Here is a 25,353-nt window from a genome sequence, read left to right on the forward strand (position 1 = left end):
TACACTTTATCTCCTTCGTGTGCATTTTAAAACAGAAAGTTTTAAAAAGATATTTAATATTATTTCTTTCACTGTTCCTATAACTCAGCTGCAGAGGGTAAAAGGGATCTTGGAGGAGAATTTGAAATAAAAGTTTAAAAACATGTATTTACACCAAATGACCATGTCCTATTAAGCTGTGTTTTCTAAATAATATAGATTATAAAGGAGAAAATGAACTGAGGATACGTAATTTGGAAACCTGTTAAAGGGTCAACACAGCAGAGAAGACACAAAGTCAAATCACATCAGTGAAACCACTTTTATTTTTATTGTTTCCACATAGATAACTTCATGTCAGCTACAAAAATCATGAAATGAAGAACTGATCGTGAAACCGCAAACTCAAAAACCACTGGAGTAATAAACAGGTTCCCTCCAGAGGCTGTTAGAAAAAATAACCAGGATACCATAAATTTGTATTTAAGTAGTATTAAACATGTCATAGACTTCAAAACAATAAATATAGAACAGCAGTAGAGAAACTAATAGCATAAACAGCATGAAGAATATTTTATTTTTTAAGACAGATGAAATTTCTAGGCACAGTTTTAGGCATTGAAGAGGACACAGAGGCATAGGTTAGTGTGCGCTGCTCTGTACAAAAATACAGTCTGAATAAATTACATTGCTAGCCATACAATTAGACGTCACTTACCAGTCAGTTCATTGCATGTTTAATAATATACAAGTACATGCTAATCCATATATATCATTTATATTTCAAACACATAGGTCTCTCTATTTGTCTTTAAAATTTATGTGGAACTTACAAAAAGCTAGAGTTGTGCAAGAAACCCGAATACCTAGCCCTGCTGTGTACTTTCTGCTATACATGTGGTATGTGTCTCTCTCTAAGATAACAGTGGGTTTATAGTTAACAGTTTTGCTTGTAAGAAAACATCAAACAAAGCTAAAGCTGCAAAGACAAAATGTTAATGTAGGTGAAAAACTCACTTGTGTTTATTCTGATAGGCAAAACAGTATTTCAGATGAGCAACAACTCATGTTGTCTTGAGCTTGTTAGTAATGAAACACTTTCAAACGTTAGTGATGGTAGAAATATAGCATAGGGCTCTTCACTGGGAAGGGGACAAAAGCTCTGTAAGAAATCTACTTTCCATAAAACTGCAAATGTGTGTGCCTTAGCCGATACCATATTCTGTCACTTTCCAGCTTGTCCTGTCGACAGAGAATGAAAACTTGCTAAGTCTTCAGATGGGATATTGGTCTAACAGCACACTGCATCCTCTACTAGGACTAAGAAAAGTGCCTCATTGATGTCAGCACGAAAGTACTGTTCTTCCATTATTCAGGAATAAAGAGATTCTCACAATAGAAAGCATTTAGTAGCCGAAATCTCTTTCCAACAAATATCGTATTTCTCATGCTGCTCTGACAATATGTAATTAACTTTACGACAGTCTGGCCCAGATTTTACTATGTATTTCCCAAGGAAATTGCTTCAAAAGGCTCTACAATACTAACATCTTTCTGGAAAATTTCCACTCATAGTTTCTTATGATTCTACATAGAATCATATACTTTTATAAAGGTTTCTCTCTAAGATGCATTTAATCACTTTTGTCTGTCACTGATAAAATAATAAGCCTGGTTCTCCATATTTAATTTGAGATTCTATAGAAAAGTCACAAGAGTTTCTTTTTAAGCATTTGAATAAAAAATAGGGTTTTTTTTCTGTTGTTTTGGCAACAGTTCTTAAGACAAGCTGAAAGCAGAACTCTGCTTTGGGAGGGAGGTAAAGCAAATTATTAAATACTCTTGATGTGGTCCTGCTCCTAACAGACTTTGCAATACAACACAACATAGGTATGTTTTAAATGATTTTTCCAATGCTTCTTTCGGCAAGAGGGCCCAAACCAGGACATACTGTTGTAGTGTCTTTGTTAACAAAAATAATTATTTATAACTTTTATATTAGAACTGTATATTTGATATAAAAATATGTTTATAATTAAACTATCCAAATTTGTATATTAAACAGGATTAACAAGTTTGCAGTGTGACATTAGTTGCAAACTTATTCCCTATTATTGATATTTCCTTCCATTTGAACAGTCAACAAATGATTCCCTTAACATAAATCCATCATAATTGTGTGCACAAATCAGCCCATTAATGTCAGAGGACCAGGTGATAACCAGATGAATTCTACTCCTCTACTGAGACATTTAGACATTTATATAAATCTATCGCTATTCATTTATTTTTTAATCAAGACATTTAAAATACTTGAAAAAAAAGCAGCCTTCTATTTTAATGCATTTTAACCAAAATGATCATCCTAATTGCTACTCTCTTTTGAACTACAGTGCTTACAGGAGAATCATGAATTTTCAGATCAACACAATTTTAATTTTTTTTCTTATACAATTCTATTAAAACTTTCCAGTGAAACAGCAGAGAACATAGAGCAAAAGCTTTAAGGTATATGTACTTTTGTATGGTAAATAAGTGTGAATACCGATCTAAGCCTCTTAACAACGTGTACAAGGTTAGTGTTCAAATCACTTCACTAGAGCAAATATTAACTTCATATGTAACAGGCAAATGCAAGTGTGGGGCTAGGGAACAACTTATTGCCATTTATAATGGTCCATCTTCTATAAAAATATTTAAGCTTGTTATATATGCACAGTTATTTGCTGTAATGTTACGTAAATGATTTAAGGGTACTTAGGACAAAAGCAACTCATGCATATTTCTTTCTGGTCACCCCAGGGAAAGTAGAGACTCCCAATTTTCCTCATTCTAACTATGGCTGAGGCACGATTTCTAACCACGTAATGAAAAGCACATGTCTCTAAGTCTTGACTCCCTTCCCAGGGATACGCTGACTGCCAAGGCATAACCTCCCATTAAAAAGAGTACTCTTGAAGGTGGACTATGTACCATTAACTCGTTCCATTCAGAATTCCCATTAGATACTGATGGGCAGTTCACTTTTCAAAAATTCACTCAAGCAAATAACCAATGGCCAATATAGTCGCTGGGTGGGAAAGGCAGGTGATATGGACCCTAACGGTAGAATTCTTGTCAGCGCAAAGGAACTTCTAAATGTTGCTTATGCCAGCTGCTCCCCTGCAGGCAATAGGAGATTCAGGCATTTCTCATTCCAACTAGTCTCACAATGGCTGCTGTCATATAGATCCTTCACTTGTCAAGAAAAATGACATGAACATATTGGAAGTGTGCAGCATTTGCCTATGTCTAATCAGCTCTCTTAATTTGTGCAGGTCCCTAAAATGGATGTAAAAGCTGGTTATGATGTTGACAGCCAAAAGGCAAAAGATATTAAATCAACTGAGCAAACTGCTTGATGCTCCACAAATGTTTTAGAAAACAGTGAGTTAGAAAAGATGCAGACGCAATCCTTGCTGGATGGGTTTTTTTTTTCCTCTCCCGATTCTAGACTACTGGTTCTAGTAGTAGTCTTCGTAGTTCTTAGGGTTCAGGCAATAAAGGATGGCACCCCCAAATGAGAATATAGTCGCACCCCACGCCAGGCCATAACCCCAATTGAACTCATGGTAAATTTTCAAGCTCACAGTTTCAATGAACTTGATTGGGTAAAGGACCAGGCTGCAAACCTGTAAAACAACTGAAAGAAAAGCAAAGCCAAATTAGAAAACTGTATTTACAGGGACTAACATACAAATACACGTATGTATGAGAATTACTTTTTAACCAACTGAACATAAAAGCCAAAGCATTTAAAGTATTGCTTATTCTAGATGGTATATCTTTAAAATATTAAGACTGTTTCTTCAACGCTATTTCACAATATAGCAAGAATTACGCTATTAATTAGTAAATCACTATAGTAGTATTTGACAAAAGAATTAGTGCATTACAGTAATTTATATGAGCATACAAAGCAGTGATTCTCACTCTACAAACACATATATAATTATCACTATTACGGCAAGTAGTACTAGTCAAGCTAAACTGTTCCACTATACAAAATCTGTAAATAGCTCCCCAAGAACAGTGACCGCAAATACCAGCTAAAACCCTTATTATTTATTTACGCTCTTAAGGAATTGAGGAATTTGAATTCATTTGTACTGATAAAACTGGTCAACGAGTTTTCAAGATGTGCTTTTGTTGTTCTTCTTAATATCATCCAACTGAGCCCAATATTCCTGCAAGGCCTACTTTGGTGTCTTTGCTCATATTATTGATCAAAAACTATTTTCATTCCTTTCCTGTCCCCCAGTCCATACCTCTCATCTTCAAAAAGGGGCTCAAAAGTTATCTTTATCTAGAAGTCACACCCGATTATACTCTTTCTATTAGAAAAAAACCATGACATTTATATATTTATTCCTTACTCACTTTCCAAAAAGAATGAAGTTGATGAAGGCAGGGGAGATAATGGTACTGGAAAACCTAAGGTAATAATGGCTACTACAATAGAGCCCAACATTTAGCTCTTAGTTCTTAGTTAAATCTTAGTTCTCAGTCAGGGCTAAAGGGGAAATGTGATGAGTCATATATCATAAAATAGAACAAGCCAATTAATCAGGAAGGAGGTTTTTAAAAATATCTAAATAAGGTGGTATTTATCCTGTGGGTATTTTTAGACAGGAGACGCTGGATTACACATGAGATGATGTCTTCCATTCAAAATCATAAGTTCCTATTGAATCAACTATTGTATCATTTCTGGTTTATTTAGATCAATTTAACTAGAACTTACGGGATGCATCTGTCGCATTCTCTACCATATGAAAGAGAGATTCTTCTCCCCGAAAAATCTGGGGTACAATACTATATGACAGGGGTTGGCAAACTATCAAATCCGGTCTGCTGTTTGTTTTTGGGGAAGAAAAAAGTTTTATTGAAACACAGCTAGGTTCATTCATTTATTTACTGTCCATATTACTACAATGGCAACTGAGCAGCTCTAACCGAAACCATGTGGCCCACAAAGCCTTAAACATTTACTGTGTGGCCCTTCATAAAACAAATTTGCCAACCCCTGATATATAAAGTACATTTTTGCTTAAAATAATTATTTAACTCATCTTAAATATACTGTAAATTCCAAAAGTACAACAAAATGTGAACAATTCAGGAGTAGGAGACAAGAATAAACTTTGATAAATTAAAAAAGATAGCTTGTTACATTTTTAAAAAGAGCAATAGGGCCGGCCGAGTGGCGCAATGGTTAAGAACTGGCTTGGGACACCAGAGGGCCCCGGTTCGGATCCCACATATGAGGGCCAGTGACACTGCCCTCTACAGCTAAGATGCTATACAACGGCTCAACCTGGAGCTGGGCTGCCGTGGGTCGCCGGCGACAGCATAGGCTGAGGCTGCAGCCCCTGTGGCAGTGGGTTGCCATGGGCTACTGCGTGTAGCCAGCAGCCAGCGTGAGCGGCCAGCAGCCGCAGTGAGAGGCCATCCAGAAGCCGGCAACTGATCTGCCTCACCCGGGAAGAGCGCAATGATGGTGCCAAGTTGGGCCAGTGAAGCCACGTCCTCCACAGCTAGACTGAAGAACAAAACGACAGCAACTTGTCTGTTCCCCTTCCCCCAATTCCCCAGCACTGTTCCCATCCCCCCAACTCCCCAATAAAAATATTTTTAAAAAAAGAGCAATAGGGTGGATAGTGTGCTTAATTAAACTGGAATTTTGTGCTTTAAAATCTATTCTCATCTACTGTCAGTATCTGTAAAATATCACTATTACCAACATGATTAATGTTCCTAGAAAGTCTATATAGCAGTCATCTATCGCGGGCATAAAACTGGCCAACTACAGAAAATCCACACGGGCATGAGTCCTCAAAATGATTACTTTCTATGAGGCTCTGACTAGGGGTCAAGTGGCCTTTCTGGAACCTAAGATGATATCAGAATTCTAAACATTTTTGCCACACGGTTCAACAGTCTCTGGGCCAGCACTGGCCTGCCAGACTTCTACATCAAGAATGGAATCCGTGTTTACAGTTTTCAAATCTCAGAGAAAGTTTGAAGTCGTTGTTAGGACAACTGACAGCATATTATATAACCCCGCACGCACTTCAGCTATTTCCAGCCAGCAAGTGCTAAATGTGTATTAATTTCAAGAAATTTCAGCTGGCTCTGTGCCTTTGTGAAAGGGTGCTTTCATGTTTTAAATGTCTTGAAACTAATAAAAAGTCAATTACTATCAACCATGAGCTACAAGAGAAAAAAAGAAATCCAAAGTTATTAAGTGAAAAAAAATATACATTTCTCTTTAAGGTTTCACTAGTCAAATCATGACTGATCCTGGCAGGAGAGGACTGAAATATGAATGTGAATTAGGAATACTAATCCATTCACTCACTCATGCAACAAAGTCATTCATTCAATAAATATTTGAAGGTTTCTCAAGTGATACTGTTTAGGGCACTGGTAGCAAACGTTGCTTACTACTCACATGGGTAGGCAGTACATTGTAAATAAATACAGAATGTGGCAGGTATTGCTAAGAGACATGAACATATAAGAAAGCAAGAAAATAAGTGACAGAGGCATTCAGGATGCTCTTCTTTTTTTACTTTTTGATTACTATGCACACAGGGTTTATTAGTGATACATTCTCAGGCAAGAGAACAGGCCTAGCCGAGGTGGGAGCGAGAGACATAGGTTCCTTGTATTTGCGATATGTCCTTAGGAAAGAGAACAGGTTAGTCACGGTGGGAGAGACGGGGAGAGGAAAAGAGAGAGAGAAAGTGGGAGAGAGCGAGGGCGAGAGAACATGAGTGCCACAGAGCGCGAGCAAGGCCAGGAGGCTCTTTAAATAAAGCTGGAGGACTCTCTGGGGGGAGTCATGAGAGCCCAGACCTGAATGAAGTGAGAGGTGCAGGTCAGTATAATGGGGAGTTAGCAATCTGGGTGGGGGGCACACTGGGTGCTGTGGAGCATCACTGAGGACGCTTTGGTTACAGTACAGAGAGCAAGGAAGGGAGGGACATGAGATGGGAAAGACAGCGGGGGTGCCGCCATTGAAGGAAGGCCCTGCGAACCATGGCCAGGGGTCTGGATTTTATTCTAAGTGTGATGGGCAGCTGCTAGAGGAGGTAGAGCAGAGAAATAATAACTGATCTGAATTATATTCTAAAAGGATTATACTGCTCTTTTGTGACTCTGCCAGTCCACAGAGTGAGGTGTTTAGCTCGATGGCTTTTAATATTCGTTTCAAAGTGTTTTATTTAGCAACTATTTGGCCTCTATGGTCTAATATAATGACTTAATTTTCCTGCAGTGGAAATACAAATCTGTTAGGCTCCATTGGCATACTCTCCTGAGCAGCCTTTTTTTCTTAGAGATAAAAGTTTACTGTGTTGTAGCCAGATGAAAATTACCCTAAAATGCTTTATGCCTTGGAATTATTTTACTCTCTTTGGAACCACTGAGAAAAATGCATGTAATAGCAAAATAGAGAAAAAAAATATATAATCCTGCATTTGCAAATAATTTTCTCCATTCAATAAAATCCACAGGTGCAAGTAAAAATGCCACCTTGCCTTTCGCAGATGCTGCAAAGGAAACAAACAACAAACAAACCTAAAGGGTTCAGAACTCAAGAAAACGCCCCCATACTTTACCACCAATCAAGGAAACATAATCGGCACCGAGTGTGCCTACACTCTACCTCAGAGGCAACACATGTAAAGTTGGGTGGTAGCATTTGAGAATTTGAAGCGTATCTGAGGTTCATTTTAATCTCCCTCCCCACTTAAAAAAAATGCAACGAAGCTACCAACCATGAAATTGTGTGGATAGAAGCATGAGAAGAACTTAAGAGGTATGAATTCCTGTGTTATTGCTAGTTTTCTCTAAGGGCGTATTTTTCAAGGTCTTCAATACTGAAAAATTCATAGTATTCAATATTGAAATATGCAGTCTGTTCTCCTAAGGGGATATTGCAATATTTCAATAAACATTTATTGGATGCCCCCTGTGTTTTGGGGGAAAGGGACAAGACAGATAGGATACGGCTCTTGCCCTTTGATATTTCACACTGTGTGGTAGAGACAGGCAGGCACACAGATAATTGCAAATGAATACGATCAACAGTAGCAGTAAAGGTCTGTTCATTTATAATCCAGTCATCACACTTTTACTGAGCTCTAAGAAAATTCCAAGCACCACATCTGCCTGGGGAAAGGAGGGTGGGCTTCAGAGAGGAAGCAACATTTGAACTGGTTCTTGAAGATAGACAGGACTTGGGCAGAAGTGAGAGATGAAAAGACCTCTAGGAAGAAGTGGTTTGTATGCCGTTGAGAACTGTGCCTCTAGAAAATGACATTCACATGGTGATGATTGGTTCAGACTATAAAAGACTTAGTGCATCCAAAAAAGAATAGACTGGGTTCTATAGGAAGACATCTCAGAGGTTATTTTAATTGTAGATGTGGTTGGTGCTCTGTCCATATCCTCTCATCCTCATCACTCCAGGATATGTCAGCCTGACTTCCTCTGGCTACTGAAGCTACCTTGCCTGGCTGTGGGGTGGGCCTGGGGTTCTGGGAAATGAACACTATCTCCCCATCATCACCAATAGCCCTTAGTCATGACCCTCTGAATTTGGTTTATAAATACCCTGTTTCCCCAGTCCCTGTAGTAAGATACCTCTGAGGTGTGTGTTCTACACTGGTTTCTAGATTTTTTCCCCAGTAAGATTAAGCTCCCGCTGCTTACAGGTTTGATAATGTACTCTCTATTGGCTGCCTTCCCCTCCCTGTCTCACTTTCCATATCGCTTCTTTTACCTCCCAGATGAAGGACTTGATTCTTTGTCTTAGACTCTGCCTCTGGGGAAACCAGAGGGACAAGTGACCAGAACAGATTTGTATTTCAGAACTACATTTCATGTGTTTATGTGCAAGACAGACTAATTGGGGACAAGACCGGAGAAAGACAGGCCCCTAGGAGGTTAGTCCGAGCACGGATACCTGTCTACACGGTTAACTAAGGAGATGTCAGCGAGAAAGATATATCAGGGAATGTAAAAAAGACTACAAGAACTGAGGGGTGTTAGCTGGGAGGGGGTGGGGATGAAGGAGAAGGGGAAGGGATGAGACAATACAATATGGTAATTACAATATGGCCTCAGGAATAGGAAAAGACAGTCTGAGGAATATAATCAGTAATGTTGTAAATATTTCTTAGGGGGCCAGATGGACTCATGTCCTGTAGGGGAGACCACTTCATAGTCGGTGTAGAGGCCTGACCACCGCACTGTATTTCTGAAACTGATGTTGAATAAGATTGTATGTCAACTATAATTATATATACATTTAGTCTCGGGACATGGAATAGAGAGGGGGATTGGAATCAATGGAATTGTAATAGATAAGCATGATATCGGGGGTGGGAGGGCAATACATGGGGGCAAGGGGGTTGTTACTCTGTGAGGGTGAAAAGGATAACTATTGCATTGTTCTGTACACCTGAAACTAACAATAAAAAAGTAAAACAAAAAACTACAAAAGAGAAACTGAAGAACTGCACTCGAGAAAAGGGAAAGTCAGGAGTCACCTAGTCATTTTAAGTCAGATGCCATCACATGCACAAATAAAACAAAATAGGGGAGGTCCAAATTTGGGGGCTGAGAGGATCCAGTTGATAAGAGTTGTGTCCTCAGCTAGGGTAGCAATGGTGGAGGATGAAAAGAAGCTACAGACTCAGAAGACAATTTAAAGAGAATACTGATAGGACTTAGCACGTACATAAAGGAAATGATCATTTGGAGAATAAAAACATCTGCCCGTGAAGGGTTAATATGAAGTGATCAATTGCTTTTCTTTTTAAAATTCAATCTATCGTGACTAAACATAGGAGTACATAGGAAATTAATAACTGGCAGTGAGACTAGAAATTGTTCTTAAATTGTTGTAGCCAAAAGATAGTGTGCTATTGACAAAGTTCTGTGACTAGAACTCTTTTAGTTTGAAATTTGAGCTGGACCCTGACTTTTCTGTCAAAATCTAGACTCACAATAATCCCTCCAGCCATGTCACTGCCATTACAGGATGGTGAGGAGGACTTTGAAACACAAGCCTCTGATCAGAGATAGCTCAGAGATGGAAAGCAGTTGCAGGGACCTGGAAAAAAAAAACCATCGTGCCACATAAACAGGCATTTACAGGCAACTTTCTGCAGATACAACAGAAAGGAAACATCACGAAGCATAAAGTTAGTGGGGATTCTGTTGTTTAGCATATACATGATAAAAGACTGGGAAGTTCCTGCCATTTATATCAAATTGGGACAAAAAGAAAGCAAGTCCCAGTGGGACATACAAAGATCTGCAAAGCAAGACAATAAAACAAGAGGGCCCAGAAAAAGCCAATGCCTCTAACTTCACTGAGTCTTAAGTGAGAACTAGATGCCAGTTATCAGAAATCTCATCATGCATTAGCTACTGTTGTCAGTCAACTCTACTGGAAACGTGCACAGCGTTCGTGATGTGCTACAGTTCAGCGATGCTGCGCTGATCAGCCTGTGGTCTTTGTGACATCTCAAGCTGCAGACTTCTCTCTGCTGTTGCTCCCACGAGATGGAGTAACTGGAGTTACAGGATGGACTTCAACTACAGCACACAGCTGGCAGCTGACTTCAAAAGTCAACGCTGATTCTGCTCCTGTTTTTCTACATTATACATACCCAAGTAAAGATGGCTCATGAATCCTCACTTGGGTTTTCAAGTCAGATAGATGCCCTGAAGTGATTCCCCGAAAATAAGACCTAACTGGAAAATAAGCCTTAGCATGATTTTTCAGGATGCTCGTAATATAAGCCCTACTCCAAACATAAGCCCCGGTTAAGATCGTCAGCCAGACATGACTGTTGGAATACATGTATATTTTTGTACATGAATAAATGTAGATTGTTGGAGCAAAAATTAATGTAAGACCCGGTCTTATTTTGGGGGAAACTGGTAGTTAAATAATCCTGGGGAATTAGTCAATGTTTCTGAACCTATTTCTTCACTGATAACATGGGGAAGAGAAATACCTAATCTTAAGATTGTTATATCAGAGATATGGTAATGCTAAGTGCCTAGCAGTGTGACACATGGTAGCTGCTCAGTTAATTATTATTATCAACATTATTATCATAGATAATGTCTTATTCTGAAGTCTAGACTTCTAGGACCAGTGAGTAAGAGCTCAGGAACATGGGACAGTTTTTCAGAAGGGCTGTAGTGGTGGCTAGTGCTTAGCTCTTCTAGAAACTATGCGAGCAGTAACAAGCCCACTCTAAATTAAGGATCTCAGAGAAAATAAGAGAAGATAAAAAACCTTGAAAATCGGTTTGGCTGTCTTTCTGAGACTTAGTCATCAGCTTTTAGAACAAACCCTTAGAGTATATTATCTAACCAAGGATGGTTACAAACCATAGGTGAATGAAAACATTACTTTGATAATTATTACTTTTTTGGAGCTATTTTGGTCTTAGCTTTGGGATCACATGAAACTTGCTACTTCATAACTAGCAAAGAGAGAAATGGTTTAAGATAAACTGAATGACAGCTCTTTAGTTGTTTACGTGCCTATTTTCCCCTATCAAATAATAAGCTACATTAGTCATCTTTCCATCATTCCTTCAACTGTTTCTTGAGTGCCTCAGAGTACCAGGCACAGCACATGGTACTGAATTAGTATGAAGTCCTGTGCAGAGATGTTTCCAAGTGGCAGTGTTATGTTTGCTTTTACTTTTATGTGCTGCATGTTTCCGAAGAAAGAATGTTTCTTTGTTGAGAGAGCTATCATTCTCTATGTGTGTGAACACCAAGGTAAGGCTGATGATGTTATTTGGAGAAGAAAACATTTTGAGAAAAGAAGAGAAATGCAGACCACTTTCAAGCAGACTGTAATGAATAAGCAGGGGAAATGGCCTTAAATATACATTTATAAAGAATCACTAAACTGAATTACAAATGAGACAAGCCAACCATTAGAATATTTGTTTACTAAGAAGCAACCAAAATAAACCACCGTGATTTTAGCTTGGATGGTTTCAAATAGGCAGCTTTTCCAACTCTGTTCATCTTAGGGCCAAATCAATAATGGATTATTATGTGTAATGAATATCTTCTCCAGAAATCAGCTGCAGGCAACTCATTAATGGCTTTTGCAGATGGGAGGGAGAAACCTTCTCGTAACATGTTTCAAATAGCCAGAAAGTTTCACCTTGCTTATATGCACAGTGAACACTAAACTAGTAGTTATTTCAAAAAAGCTTCCAATAAGCACAGTGTTAAAAGAGAATGAGTCAAATTAAATCTCAGCACACGTACATTTTTAAAATGTAGCAGAAATAATGCTCATTTTAGGTCTCAGGGGGTAGATTAACACTATATGAATATTGCTGTAGGGATTCCTTTCATTGTTTTATAATTGACTGATATTTGTGGTAGCTAGAGCTCAATCAAAATCTTCATTTTGACCAAATGCATTACCTTAAACTTATGTTCATTTACAGTTAAGTTTTTTGTTACAACTGGTACTTATTTTCACAAACTCTGCTATACTTTGAAAAATGTATAGGACTGGTTAAGAAAAAAAAAAGGAAACATCCACAGTTATTACACATGAGATCAACAAAATACTGATATTATGGCCACTGCCTAAGGCGTTGAAATATTTTCTGTAATGGTGTTTTCTACTCTGTTAGAAGCTGGTAATAGGCACCCAGTAGACAGTTGAATGAGTGAGGGAGTCAGTTGTGAATGAACCACTACGTGACCTTGAGCAAGTCACTTAAGAGATCTGAATTAAATGTACTTCGAGATTCCTTCAGCACTTTGGACCTTCGTTTTTGTTGTTGTTGTTTTATTTTCAGGTGTACAAAACAATGTAATAGTTAGATATTTACACCCCTCAAAGTGATAATTCCCCTCCCCCAATCTACTACCCCTCTGACATGGTATATAGTTGTTACAATCTCATTGACTCTATTCCCTATACTATACTCCACATCCCGTGACTATATATATATATATATATATATATAAATAAATATATATATATATATAAAATTATAGTTGACATTCAATATTATTCAGCTTCAGGTATACAGCGCAGTGGTCAGGCATCTACACTGTCCATGAAGTGGTCTCCCTAACAAGTCCGGTGCCCATCTGACACCCCACAAAGTATTTATGTTATTGATTATATTCCTCAAACTGTCTTTCATGTCCCTGTGGCAATACTGTGGTTACCAATTTCTGCTGTCTAATCCCTTCCCCTTCTCCCTCATCCCCACCCCCTCCCATTTAGCAGCCATCCGTTTTTCCTCTGTGTCTGAGATTATTTCTGTTTACTTTGCTCATTTATTCTGTTCTTTGGTTTCCACACACACACACACACACACACACACACACACATATGTGCCTTCATTTTTATGACACCCACATTCTGACCAGTATTCATCGGGAGAAGATGAACATAAACAGCAGGGGGCAGTAGAACACTTTCTGATATTATATTTTTAGCTCAAACTGCCCTTCAAATTCTGAGAAATTTCACCAAGTCCCATCTCTAAACAGCTTTAAAAAAATCCATCTAACAGCCTAGATGGCTCTGTCACTGTCTTCATTATTGACAGTCACAGGGGCTTATTTTGCAGTCTTCAAATCAAAAATGACTGACAGGGTAAATTGAAGGCACCACAAGAATATTTCAGTTGGAGTCAAAAGGAACAATACATTCAAGGCTATTTTTATAAATGAAAATTAAAACACTCAAAATAATGTACTGGGCTTTTAGTCTTATAAGCCCTTTTTCTAAATAGCTTCCTTTTAGTAAAACCTCCATTTTACCTTGGTTGCTATTTTAATCCAAGCTGAGCTTCATAGAATGCTTGTTAAATTAATTAGTATGCCATTGGCCTCAAACCATTCAATTGTCTGATGGTTGAAGTTATACATTATGATTTTTCAGCATAACCATGTCTATGTCCAAAACAGATTCATACCTTTAAGGGTACATAGATTGAAATATTTTTTCAGTTTCACGTCAGAAAAAATAATGTCACCTTAAGATCACCAGTGGGGCAGTAAAAGGGGGTGGGGGAAATGGATGTGAAGAAAGACTGTTGGTAAATACATCTGCTGTTATTCCTAAGGCAACAGCTCTGTCAAGAACTATTATTTATTCATGATTTGGAAGTTTAGAAATTGCCACTGTGCTCTGTGAAATGCTTAACACACTAAAAACTGCTAATATGATAAACCTTTAGCCAATTTACCTTAAAATACAACAAAGGCCTCTCAATTGGTATGTAGTGCAGCAATCACATGCTGCCTCCTGTGAGAAGGGAGGCTGGTAGAAAGGTTCATGCAACTTTAATACCGTTGTGAAAAGTAATGAATATATTATTCACCTGCTGCAAAAAGCATGACAGCAACAGGTCTGTAGAAGCGCCTTCGAGATCCCACGCAGATAGAAATCAAACCCACCAGGAATGCAATGAGAATGATGGCTGCGCCGCCCAAGAGTAAAGACAGAGTAGCAATCTGCCAATCTGGAAAGAAAAAAGAAAGACATTGCTTTTAAGCAGTAAGTCCTCAAGGAATCAGCAAAACTCAGCTCAGCAGCCTTCATCTTGCTGCAGCTAAGTAGATCTGAACTTACTGCATACTAAGCATCCTTTGGGATCTGCAATGTTTTGCAACAAAAATTACTATAAATGTCCTTATTTAGAAAAGTTTCCTAAGTTAAGCTCAGCAGTTTTTAGACCATGGGTTTTCCATGCTTTTCTTCCAAGGACTCGATTATAAACATTCGTGCTAAATTTCGTGCCCCCTTCATGACTTGTTATTACTTCATTTTGTAGTGAGCCACAAGGTTCACCAATCTTAACTACAGAAAGTAGAGAACTTGATAGATTTTAATATATAGTTATACACTCATGTAACTACAATCCAGATGAAGATATACATTTCCATCACCCAGATGGCTCCGTCGTGCCTCTCCCCAGTCAATAATTACCCTCCCACGGAGGCTACTGCGGGACACGCATCACCATGGATTCCTGTTTCTGTTCTTAAACTGTATATCAATGGTATGAGCTCTTTTGTGTCTGTTTTTTAAGTGTGATATTTATTTTGTGCCTGGATTTTATGTCTCTGATATTCATCCATGTTGTTGTGTGTGTCGGTAGTACAGTCTTTTATTGTTTTAAATCGCTGCCGTTTCTTGGAATGCCTTCCTTCTCTGCACAAAAAACAACAGACCGTGTTTTTATTTGCCTTTCTCTTCTCCTCCCCCTCACTGAAACAACTCCCCCAGAAAATGACTATCAGGAGGATTTGTTGTGTTTGTCCTCCTCTTTCATCTCATTCTAATCTTACTACTGTTGAATTCAGTACCATAGGGATGGTTTCTGAAATTATGTTTTCCCATGGGAGCCAGAACAGGCTCTCAATGGCTGCTTGGCCCCTTTCTTCATTTATACACGGAAACAGTAAGCATATGTTGACTACTTATGGTGCAGGCCTCTCTACATGCCCTGAGTGAAACATAAACCTCATTGAAATGTGTTTGTCATTTCATATAAAGATGTAAGAATAGTATGACAGAAAACTGGCCCATTTTCCATTCCATGAGAAGAGAAGAATGTTCTCTAAGAAGCAGCAGAGTGGATATATGAAAGCACTATCCTGTTTAGGAAGCATCAGAGAAAATGATACTGGTTAGAACATTCTGAAATCCCGGGCTGCCTCTTCTGGCCCTCACTTTAATGTATGTGCAGGAAATGAAAATAGACTTTAATCCATGGTTAAATTGCAATGTAGTCTATCCACAGTCGAGAACTCATGATATTTTGATACTGCGTGCTCCAATTATCTCTCCAGAAACCTAAAGTGCACTGTTTGCCGCTGAAGGATAAGGGATGAGTTGAGGGGCCTACAATACCTTCTATTTTCTTCTTTTATTTATACTTGTCTACCCCTGCGCCTCAAAGGTCCTCTGCCATATCCTCTCCTCCTAATAAATTCTGTATATAACTGGTGTTGAACTAGAACTTGCAATGCATTCAGGAAACAAACAAACAAACAAACGGGAAAACAGAACAAATCCACATTTCTTAAAATATAAAGATGAATCACAAGAAAGTTCAGAGCATTTTTATGCCACCTATTTGTAACAGCTATATAACTTCAAACAAAAGTCTATCTAGCTTTCAACTAGAGTTTAAAAGGATAGCCATACTATGACTTTTTATTCCATAACTGCATGTAGCTTTGAATTAAAAAAAAAACCAAAAGAATAATACTTATACTTGGAAGTCTCTAAATTTCTTTGAAAAAGTTTACATATAGCACAATTATACTGCACTTTAACATAATAGAAACACTTCTGAAAAGTTATAAGTTGGAATTTCTGAATAATAAATAGAATTTTCATTATATCAGTGTTTGGGATACAAAGAAAAACAAAATCCATCAATCCATCCATCCCTCCATCCATCTATCCTCCCATCCTTCCTTCCATCCAGTTCCTGGAGGCTTGGTTTAAGAGAGCCTATGCTGAATACTTTCTAGTTGTACTATTAGTTTTATAAAATGATTAGTACTTTTAGCATCTTCCTACAAATTATTTTAAATAAGAATTTTTCAAGTATCTATTTTGTCTAAATCAAGATACAACTAAATATTTACTCATTAAAAAAATATCTCAGGGGCTGGCCAAATGGTTCAGTTGGTTAAGAGCTGGCTCAAGAGCACAAGCTCTGAGCAAAAGGGCCGCCGGTTCGATTCCCACATGGGCCAGTGATGCTGAGCTGTCGCTGAGCTGCCAACAGGTGGCAGGATGGCTCAGCTGGTGTAACAACAAGATTGCCTGTTCGATGGTGGCTACACCCACCCTCAACTAAGACTGAACTCGGCACCTTGAGCTGAGCTGCCGCCGGGATGGCTCAGTGCATAGAGCGTGCGCTCTTAACAACAAGGCTGCCGGTTCGACTCCCGCATGGGATGGCGGCTACGCCCACCCGTAACTAAGACTGAACACAGCACCTTGAGCTTAGAGGCCACGAGCTGCCGACAGGAAGCCAGATGGCAACTGGCGCCCTTCACAACAAAGACTGAAGAACAACAACTTGGCTGTTCCCCTTCCCCAATTCCCCAACACTGTTCCCCTCCCCCAATTCCCCAATAAAATCTTTTAAAAATCTTAAAAGTAAAATAGATTGTTTTTCTGGTAAGCTCTTTCATATAGCCCAATATGCATAAAATGCCACACATGTGACTATTTCCACTTTCAACCCCAAATAAAGCAGAAATTACTTTTGATCACTTTCTCTACTTTAAATATCCTTGAAAAATAGCTAAACTACATATATTTATTTGCATTATGTAAAGATAGTCTGAGATAGGGGGGAAAAAACTGGCAAACTGTCTCTCTAAAGGGCCAGATAGGAAATATTTTCGGTTGTGGGTCATGGTCTCTGTTACAACTACTCAGTAGTGTGAAAACAGCTGTAGACAATACGTAAATGAATGAGCAAGGCTGTGTCCCAATAAAGCTTTATCTATAAAAACAGGTGGTGGGCTGGTTTTGACCCTCTGGGTACAGTATGCTGACCCCTGGTCTAGACTTTGCACCATTTTATTAAATGTTCAACTGTTTTTCTAGATAAAAGCCTCTCAAGACCTTGATAAATTCAAAATGAAGTCAGTTGATTTGATAAACGAGTAATAAAGGAGTACAAAGTGATGCTTATGCAATTTAGCAATAGAAAAATGCAAAAAAAATTCCTAATCTCAAATAATGTTGAACTTCCTTACAATAATAATAGTTTATTTCATATGAAAAACCAATAAAATGCACTAGAAACCACCAGAAGAATGACAGTTATTAAAAGGGACTAGAACCTAATTAGGAAAGGAATCTCTTATAGTACAGCAAATAGTTCTAAAACATAAATGAATACAACCAGTTCTGATTTTCTTCTAAATGTCCTGTATTTATTTTTAGTACTGAGGGTTGTGGCTAAGAAAGTGTCCCTCTAGACAGAAAGTCAAAAAGGCATGTCGCCAGTGTCACCCTATTGTGATACTGCTACCCTTCCTTTCCCTTTGGTCCACAACCATAGATATGCCTGCTCAAACAGAAAAGCCATTTTATTTTCCAAGAGAGACTAGAATTGGGCTATGTCTGTCACTGTCCTGGCCAGAGGCAGGGGCTCAAACTGCAGTACTGAGGCTTTATCTCTGGCAGACGGTGCCAAGTTTGGGGATTGTTGTCATTATATCCATTTGGAATGGTTCGCTCAGGCAGGCTGCCCAGGGCCAAAGCTTTAACTCGCTGACCAGTTGAACATCAATCAGGAAGCTGAAAAAGTAGTTCGCTATGATGGCTGCCATAGTAAGGGAAGCCCCGGGCACTTTTCAGGGTTCAGCACTATGCATTTTGGAACGGAGAACATGCTTGTGGTATCATATCTCTTTCAGCAGCCAGCTAGAAACCATCGTCCAAATATTAGACTAGGGTTTGCCTTACAGGTGGGCTCGAGTCAGCGACTAGAACAATAGATCAGCCTGATATCACTTCCTTCTTACCGAACAAGACTAGAATATGGAGAATTTTTAAAAATGAAACTACTTTTATAATCTACCGAATGTAGATTTGACAAGAATATATACATATAACAGAATTTGTCATATACTCTTGAACTTGGGCAATTTTACAGAAATATGATAATAAATGATCAGAAAACTTGTCTCTACACCAATAGTTTGTTTCTTAGAAGGTTTGCATGCCACAAACATTTGCTAGCCCATATTCAGTATTGACAAAACAAATGAAAATGTCATAAAATTCTCAAGTTTCAGCCCCATTTCTTAGGAAAAAAATCATCTAAGTTCTCAGAATTGGTCAATTTCTGTATCAATCTTAGTTCCCTGATGTTATAGCCCTCACAGTATTTAGTCAGATGAAATGTTCGAAATCCTCAGAGATTTATTGCTCTGCATTAGTTTTACACATTTCTATTAATGATATACTGATACCGTAGAGGAGCAGTGAACGGGGAACCAGCTTTGCAGAACACCAATGGCCATGGTGCTGTTTTACAAATTGCACTGCTCTGCACAATTAAAGCTGGTCATTGTTCAATGTCAGACCAGCTGATATGAAATCTGAGTGGGGTTTCTAAACCTGAGAGAACAAGGGATAATCAGTTTTGAGGCAGTATTGTACGTCCTTGGTCCATAAACCGGTGAGGGCTCAAACGGGCTGAGAGGGATGTTTTAGATCCCGAAATCAAACCGGAAATGAGGCTGTCACAGTATATGTCAGGTTACACTTAAGAGTACTTTGGCAAAATGGACACAATGACACACTGGAGGCATTGGAACTGCACCTACGAAAACCAACGTTCGAGATAAGTGTCTATTTCTCCACTATTTCTCTGTGCTTTCTCTAACAGGAAATAAAGAGAGGAAAAGATAATGAGAGCTTGCCACCCGAAAATATTCTTTTTTGAGGATACTTTGAGTTGTCAGAAAAGTCATGATGTATTTTTTCTATGTTTTTCATTACAAAAATGCGTCATGACTTTTCCGACAACCCAGTATTTTAAACTGGCTATTTTTAAGAAACAAAAGACTCAGAAAACTTTGACCTGCCCCCTAACTGCCTAAAAGAATTTAGATAGAAGACTTGCGCCAGGAAGGGAGCTATCATCATAGGTAATAATAGTTTAATATGAACTAGGTGTGACAGACAGGGAGTAACCTAACAAGGCCCCTTTGATCAGAGTCCACTCATTGTTAAAGATGGCCCAGCAAACACCTATTTACCAAACATTTGCTTTTCCATCTTCATATGACTTGCCTTCTCCCCTTTGAAGTCCAACCACTAGTCCCCTTTCTCCTTAGCTCTGGATGGCATAGGAGCCTCAACTGCCCTATTTGTCCCCCAGCCCCATATTCTTATGAAACCCCAGTAGGTACATACGTAATAAATTTGGTTATTTTCTCCTGTTAATCTGTCTCATGTCAATTTAATTCCTAGGCCAGCCAGAAGAACTAAAAGGGGAAAAGGGAGAAATTTAGATTAGCATACACTCCTGCCCCACAATAACATCAAATCCATTATTAATATGCAACTCAGGAACTAAATTCAAATTCTATTTTAAGGTATTTTTATTAGCTGGCACCAGTTTCCAATGTCTATAAATGCTTTAGTATTCTGCAGAATTGTGCCGACTTACCTTACTGTCTAACATGAGACTGTTCTGAAATTGCTGCTGCATTATGAGAATTCTATGGGCCACATTATAACTGCCAAATTGGAGAATTCACATTCCCTTAGGGAATTCATGGTCAAAACTGACTTCCGATTTTCATGAAAGGCAAAATCTTAATGATGATACATTTTCCACACTTTTGAGCTAAGCTCAATGTACCACACCAGTACCTAACGTTTTCTTCCATCCATCTCATTTCAAAACCTTTAACTTGTCAAACACTGATTTATTTCTATAGGTATTGTTTATACACTGAGATTAGTTCTACTGCATGTAAATCCCTAAGCACACAATTGCCACTTCTTCTAGGAAATTTGATATAATTAGAAAGCAATGAAGAAACAGATTTTTTACCTTACAAATTCAACTCCCACACTTTGGGTGGGGAAATAGTTCCCTAAATGTATTGTTTTAATGCATGATTCTCACTTTTCTGTAATTCTCATCACAGATTAAAATACTGATTTTTAATAACTTTTATAATCACACTCAAATTTGCCAGACAGGCACTACTTATATTTTCACCTCTGAATTCTCCAAAAGAAAATTATATGAACCAAAATGATATCCATGATGACAATCAAAATCCTTCACTATTCAACTTATCATCTTGACACCGCCTCACAAGTCATCCACAAGTTCTCCCTAACTCACCCACGTGAACTTGATCATTTCACTCACCCCCAGCAAACATTCAGTTCTTCTAAATACCTTTCTTCACTTATAGGACACATTTTCAGCAAAACATTTAAATGTAGTTTAGGTATACTGGTGAGAACTCAGAAAGCATACTCAGTATGGCTAATTCCACTTTATCATCAGGAATTGGAAATATTGGGATGGTTTATATTTGTTTAAGGAAAAAAAAGCTCAGTTACAGGATAACATTTCAAACCCACATTCCCCAAGATATCCATCTCTTCACTGAAGATCATGTCTTTTTTCCCCTACCAGCTCAGTGTCAGAAATTATGGCACTTAATTATATCCAACAAATATAATTTAAAAATTTATTTTGAGATTAATGGTTCATACCTCTGAGTTTGGAGAGTAAGGCCATATCCTCATATATGAAGAACGAACCAAAATTATGCTGTTATTTTGTGTAAAAGGTAACTACAGACTCAACAACCGAAATATTTCCAGAGATATCAAATGATATCTTTAACTTTTTTAAAGTTAGTCTACATGTGGCAAAAGAAGTGGGAAACCGAGACCACTACTGATGGAGGTTAAACCTTGTTTTCTTGGCTAAGTTGCATTCTGACCTAAATCCCTCAGTGTTGCATTAATTTTCCACTATTCTATGGGATGTACACACAAAGGCAGTGAAAAAAATTTGTATTTTAATTTCAATAATTAAAATGACCACCTTTTTTTCAAACAACTCATATCAAAACTAACATTCTTCATGTGCAAACAAATAGTTATGGCAAACTATGTCCTTTTATAAAATGACCAACAACAGAGACATTGTGTGTGCTGTGCTGCACAAAGTAAATGGAACATCTGGGACGCACCAACTTTAATGAGCACAGTGCAGACCAATTTTGAAAAATTTCTTGAAAACTCTACTTGTCCAAAAGTGCCAGACAGGTTACTGTTGGGTTGTTCGAAGTCATGACACATTTTTGCAACAAAAAACATAGAAATATATGTCATGACTTTTCTGACAACCCAATAATTTTCAATCCATGACAATTTCATTCAAGCCTTTTGAGTTTTTCTGTGTTGATGTTCAAAGAATATGCAACCTTTTTTCTTCAACAGATAAAGGGGCATTTTAGCTGCTTCACAAATTTCTATCTTAGAAAATCTGGTGTAAATGCAATTTATCATCTAAATACCATATTTTTTCTCCCAAATAAAACTACTGTATACAGTGCTTAGCAAACAGCCTTGCTATTAAAGCATGTTTCCATATTTAGACCAAAAACAAGAAGATACCGTCACCCCTAATGACTGCTGGTTCTTACCATGTACTATACAAGAAAGCTTTCATTAGCATTTGGTGGTAACTAGTATTATCTAAATGGGTACTGGTATTTATCAATAGTAATTTCTAATCATAGTATTTCTACAAAGTTGTGATGAGTTTGTTACCTGGAACATTGTTCCTTCTCCACTCTTGGGAAAAAAACCTAAGGCTACAATTTGGAAAACATTAGCTACTTGGAAAAGCAGGAAGAAAACACACGCCAGGACTAGGAGTGGGTGACCATCCTTGAAGCAACTAAAAAGCTTTTGATGGGTTAATGGTAGCTAAAAATCAAAGAGAAGACAGAAGACAGCCACTCACCCACCATCAGTATTAAGACACTGCCTTAGTAAACATGGAGGGATCAAACTGGCAAACTAGTGCCCCCACCAGTTCCGTTAGCAAGGTTCTTTAGATGAGATCACTTTTTCGATTCCCCTGCAGAAGTCAAAGTTGTATTTCCTCCTTTACAGCACTTGTACATTAACGTTATTTCATTAATTTGTTTAAAAGAACCTGTTTCACTCATCACCTTACTCTTACCACCTAGCAGCACAGTGCCTGGCACACTGACTGACTGGCTGACTTTGTACCAGGAAAATGCCTACTCCCTGCTAGGAAATCAATGAATGTTTCAATGAAGTTAATTAACTCCTTGGGTACATGTGAGATCGGAAAGAGGGGAAAGGTCATTTCTGTCTCTAAGTCACCTAGTGGTGCTAGGAATAGACTCCCGGTTGCATTCACAAAGCACTATGGCAGCATTTTAATGAACATTTGGTTTAGGGACTTTAAAAGCATGACAGCAATAAAATCCCCTTTGATGGAAATTTGAGTTCTTTTGTGGGTGTGCCTTTTTATGCATAGTGAATATGTGACTCAGGGGTCCCAACTTCCATTTTTTAACATTTTTTTTGCCTAACAAACAGGTATTTTGAAAAGACAGAATTGACGTTTCTGTGATATATCTTGAAATATGGCTCACTAAGCTATCACTTGAAATCTCACAAGTTAATTAAGCTGATAGAGACAAAAATGATCTAGATATTTCTTCCTGGTTCTTTGCCTCATTTCTGTAGGATGCTTTGTGTTTTTAATGGGAGTCTTTGGTGCCAAAGGCAAGACTACAAAATAATAGAAAATTGATGATCTACTAGTGTTTCAAAATCCCACAAATACAGGAGCAAAAAAGAGGGTAAGGAAAGGTGTCCTGTCTAATTTTCAAGGATGATGACCCAAAACTTTGAGAAGACTGGTAAGATTTAATTATCAGTGCCTTTGACATGTGAGGATGAAATTCTGCTTAAGGAAAAATCAGGCTCTTTTGATAAATAAATATGGCTATTTAAAAATAAAGCCAGAATGCAGTAATAAGTTGATCTAGTGAAATTTATATTCACTTAATCCATTTAAGAAACTTACATGGCTGGCTTCTACATACTTTTGGAATTATTTTTCAATTTAAGATTAAGCAGTTTTCAAGTACCCTATCATGGAGAAACTTAAAGAAAAAAGTATTTTTGATTAAGGACTAGCCATGGTAACAATGTAAATCTGATGATAATAAACACCTAAAACTTAATTAACTTATCAACATATATGAGTCTATTTGAAGACTCTTTAAAATCTATGTGAAATCAAATCTTGGATGATAATCTTATAAAAAGTGGACATCTATTTCACATATAGTCCCTTAACTTTAGTCCAAAATTTCATACATGACAGCATTTAACAATCCTTCAAACACCAACAGATAGTTATCTGCACTATTATAGGAAATTCTGAAAAGCCACCCTGCAAAAATACTATGGCTAAGTACACTCTCTCTATTGAGTCTTTAACATCGTGCCTTGCCTCATTTTTCTTAATCCATGCAATCAATCTGATATTTATTTCATTTTATTTTTTATTTTTATTTTTAAAATCTTTTCTACTCCAAATGTGCTACGACTCTGCGATCCTATATATGGGCAGCTATCAAAAACATTGTTATATAAAAAAAGTAAACAAAAAACAACTGCAACTCTAATCCCTTTCTAGCACTACAAAACTTGGCTCCTGTCTGGAATTTTAATGTTTAGTATTCATGTATAAAGCATCTCGTCAGACTCATACAAAACTTAAAAAAAAAAAAGACTAAAATTTTATCATGCAACATGAAGTAGCAGATTACAGGCCAGATTCTTAACCACTTTGAGGCTTGGTCATTTGAGAATGTAAGGCAAAGATGACCTAAGGTTATATAGAGAGAGGAAAAAGTTCTCTATTTATGGACAGCTTAAGGTTCTTGAGTTCATTTGAATCCAAATCCAAAGTAACCCCTTACAAGTGACCAATCATTGAACCCATGTGTTGGCCGAGGGCAGTTTTTGCCCTAGCCAGACATTATTTATATAATTAAGTCAAAGTTCTTAAGGAAAGAAGCTATGTGGTTCTTCGTTTTCCAGAGGCAATAAAGAATGCAGATTTGCGGCTAGGCTCCAGGGTCAAATTATATGCTGTAGATATGCACCAACGGCATCTCCTATCCTCCATGTTTTTCTACAATGTGACCTTGCCACTGATGCATCAAGATTTTCCCCTCCTGGAATCTGGGCTGGTCACAGGGCTCCTCTATGTTCAGACAGAGCCTGGTTTCTTAGGATCCTCGCTCTGGAGAAAACCGCTCATCCTGTAAGAAGTCCAACTACCCAGAGACCACCATGCTAGAAAGGCTGCCAGTCTCAGCTGAGTCCAGCCTCCCAGCCATTCCCACCAAGGTGCCAACTCCAGTGAAACCATTAGGAAGAGGATCCTGTAGTTCATAAAGTTCCAGTCCCCGGCCATTCAAGTAACCCTCGCTATGGCCCCAGCCATCCTGGAGCAAAGACAAGCCATCCTCATTGAGCCCTATTGGAATTCCTGACCCACAGAAGTCATGAGCACAATCAAATGATTGTTATTTTACACCACTAGCTTTGGGGGTGGTTTGTTTCCCAGCATTAGTAACTGGAACACTCTTGGATAAAACCACTGACTGAGAGCTTGGTAAACTTACAAAAATCTCTGGTCTCTTCAAAAATATATATAGGGA

General features: G+C 38.1%; 1 protein-coding gene across 1 annotated transcript in view; it reads right to left on the minus strand.

Annotated features, from left to right (window-relative positions):
- Nucleotides 1-287: 287 nt before the first annotated feature.
- TMEM47 (transmembrane protein 47) overlaps nucleotides 288-25,353 on the minus strand; it is a 30,398-nt gene continuing 5,332 nt past the window's right edge. The window contains exons 2-3 of the mRNA XM_019633911.1: nucleotides 14,430-14,570; nucleotides 288-3,661 (exon numbers count right to left, since the gene is read on the minus strand). Coding sequence (XP_019489456.1) covers nucleotides 3,483-3,661; nucleotides 14,430-14,570 — 320 coding nt within the window. The 3' untranslated portion in view covers nucleotides 288-3,482. The remainder of the gene's footprint in view (nucleotides 3,662-14,429; nucleotides 14,571-25,353) is intronic.

The sequence above is a fragment of the Hipposideros armiger genome, unplaced genomic scaffold, assembly GCF_001890085.2.
Source record: "Hipposideros armiger isolate ML-2016 unplaced genomic scaffold, ASM189008v1 scaffold_1437, whole genome shotgun sequence".
Taxonomy (NCBI): domain Eukaryota; kingdom Metazoa; phylum Chordata; class Mammalia; order Chiroptera; family Hipposideridae; genus Hipposideros; species Hipposideros armiger.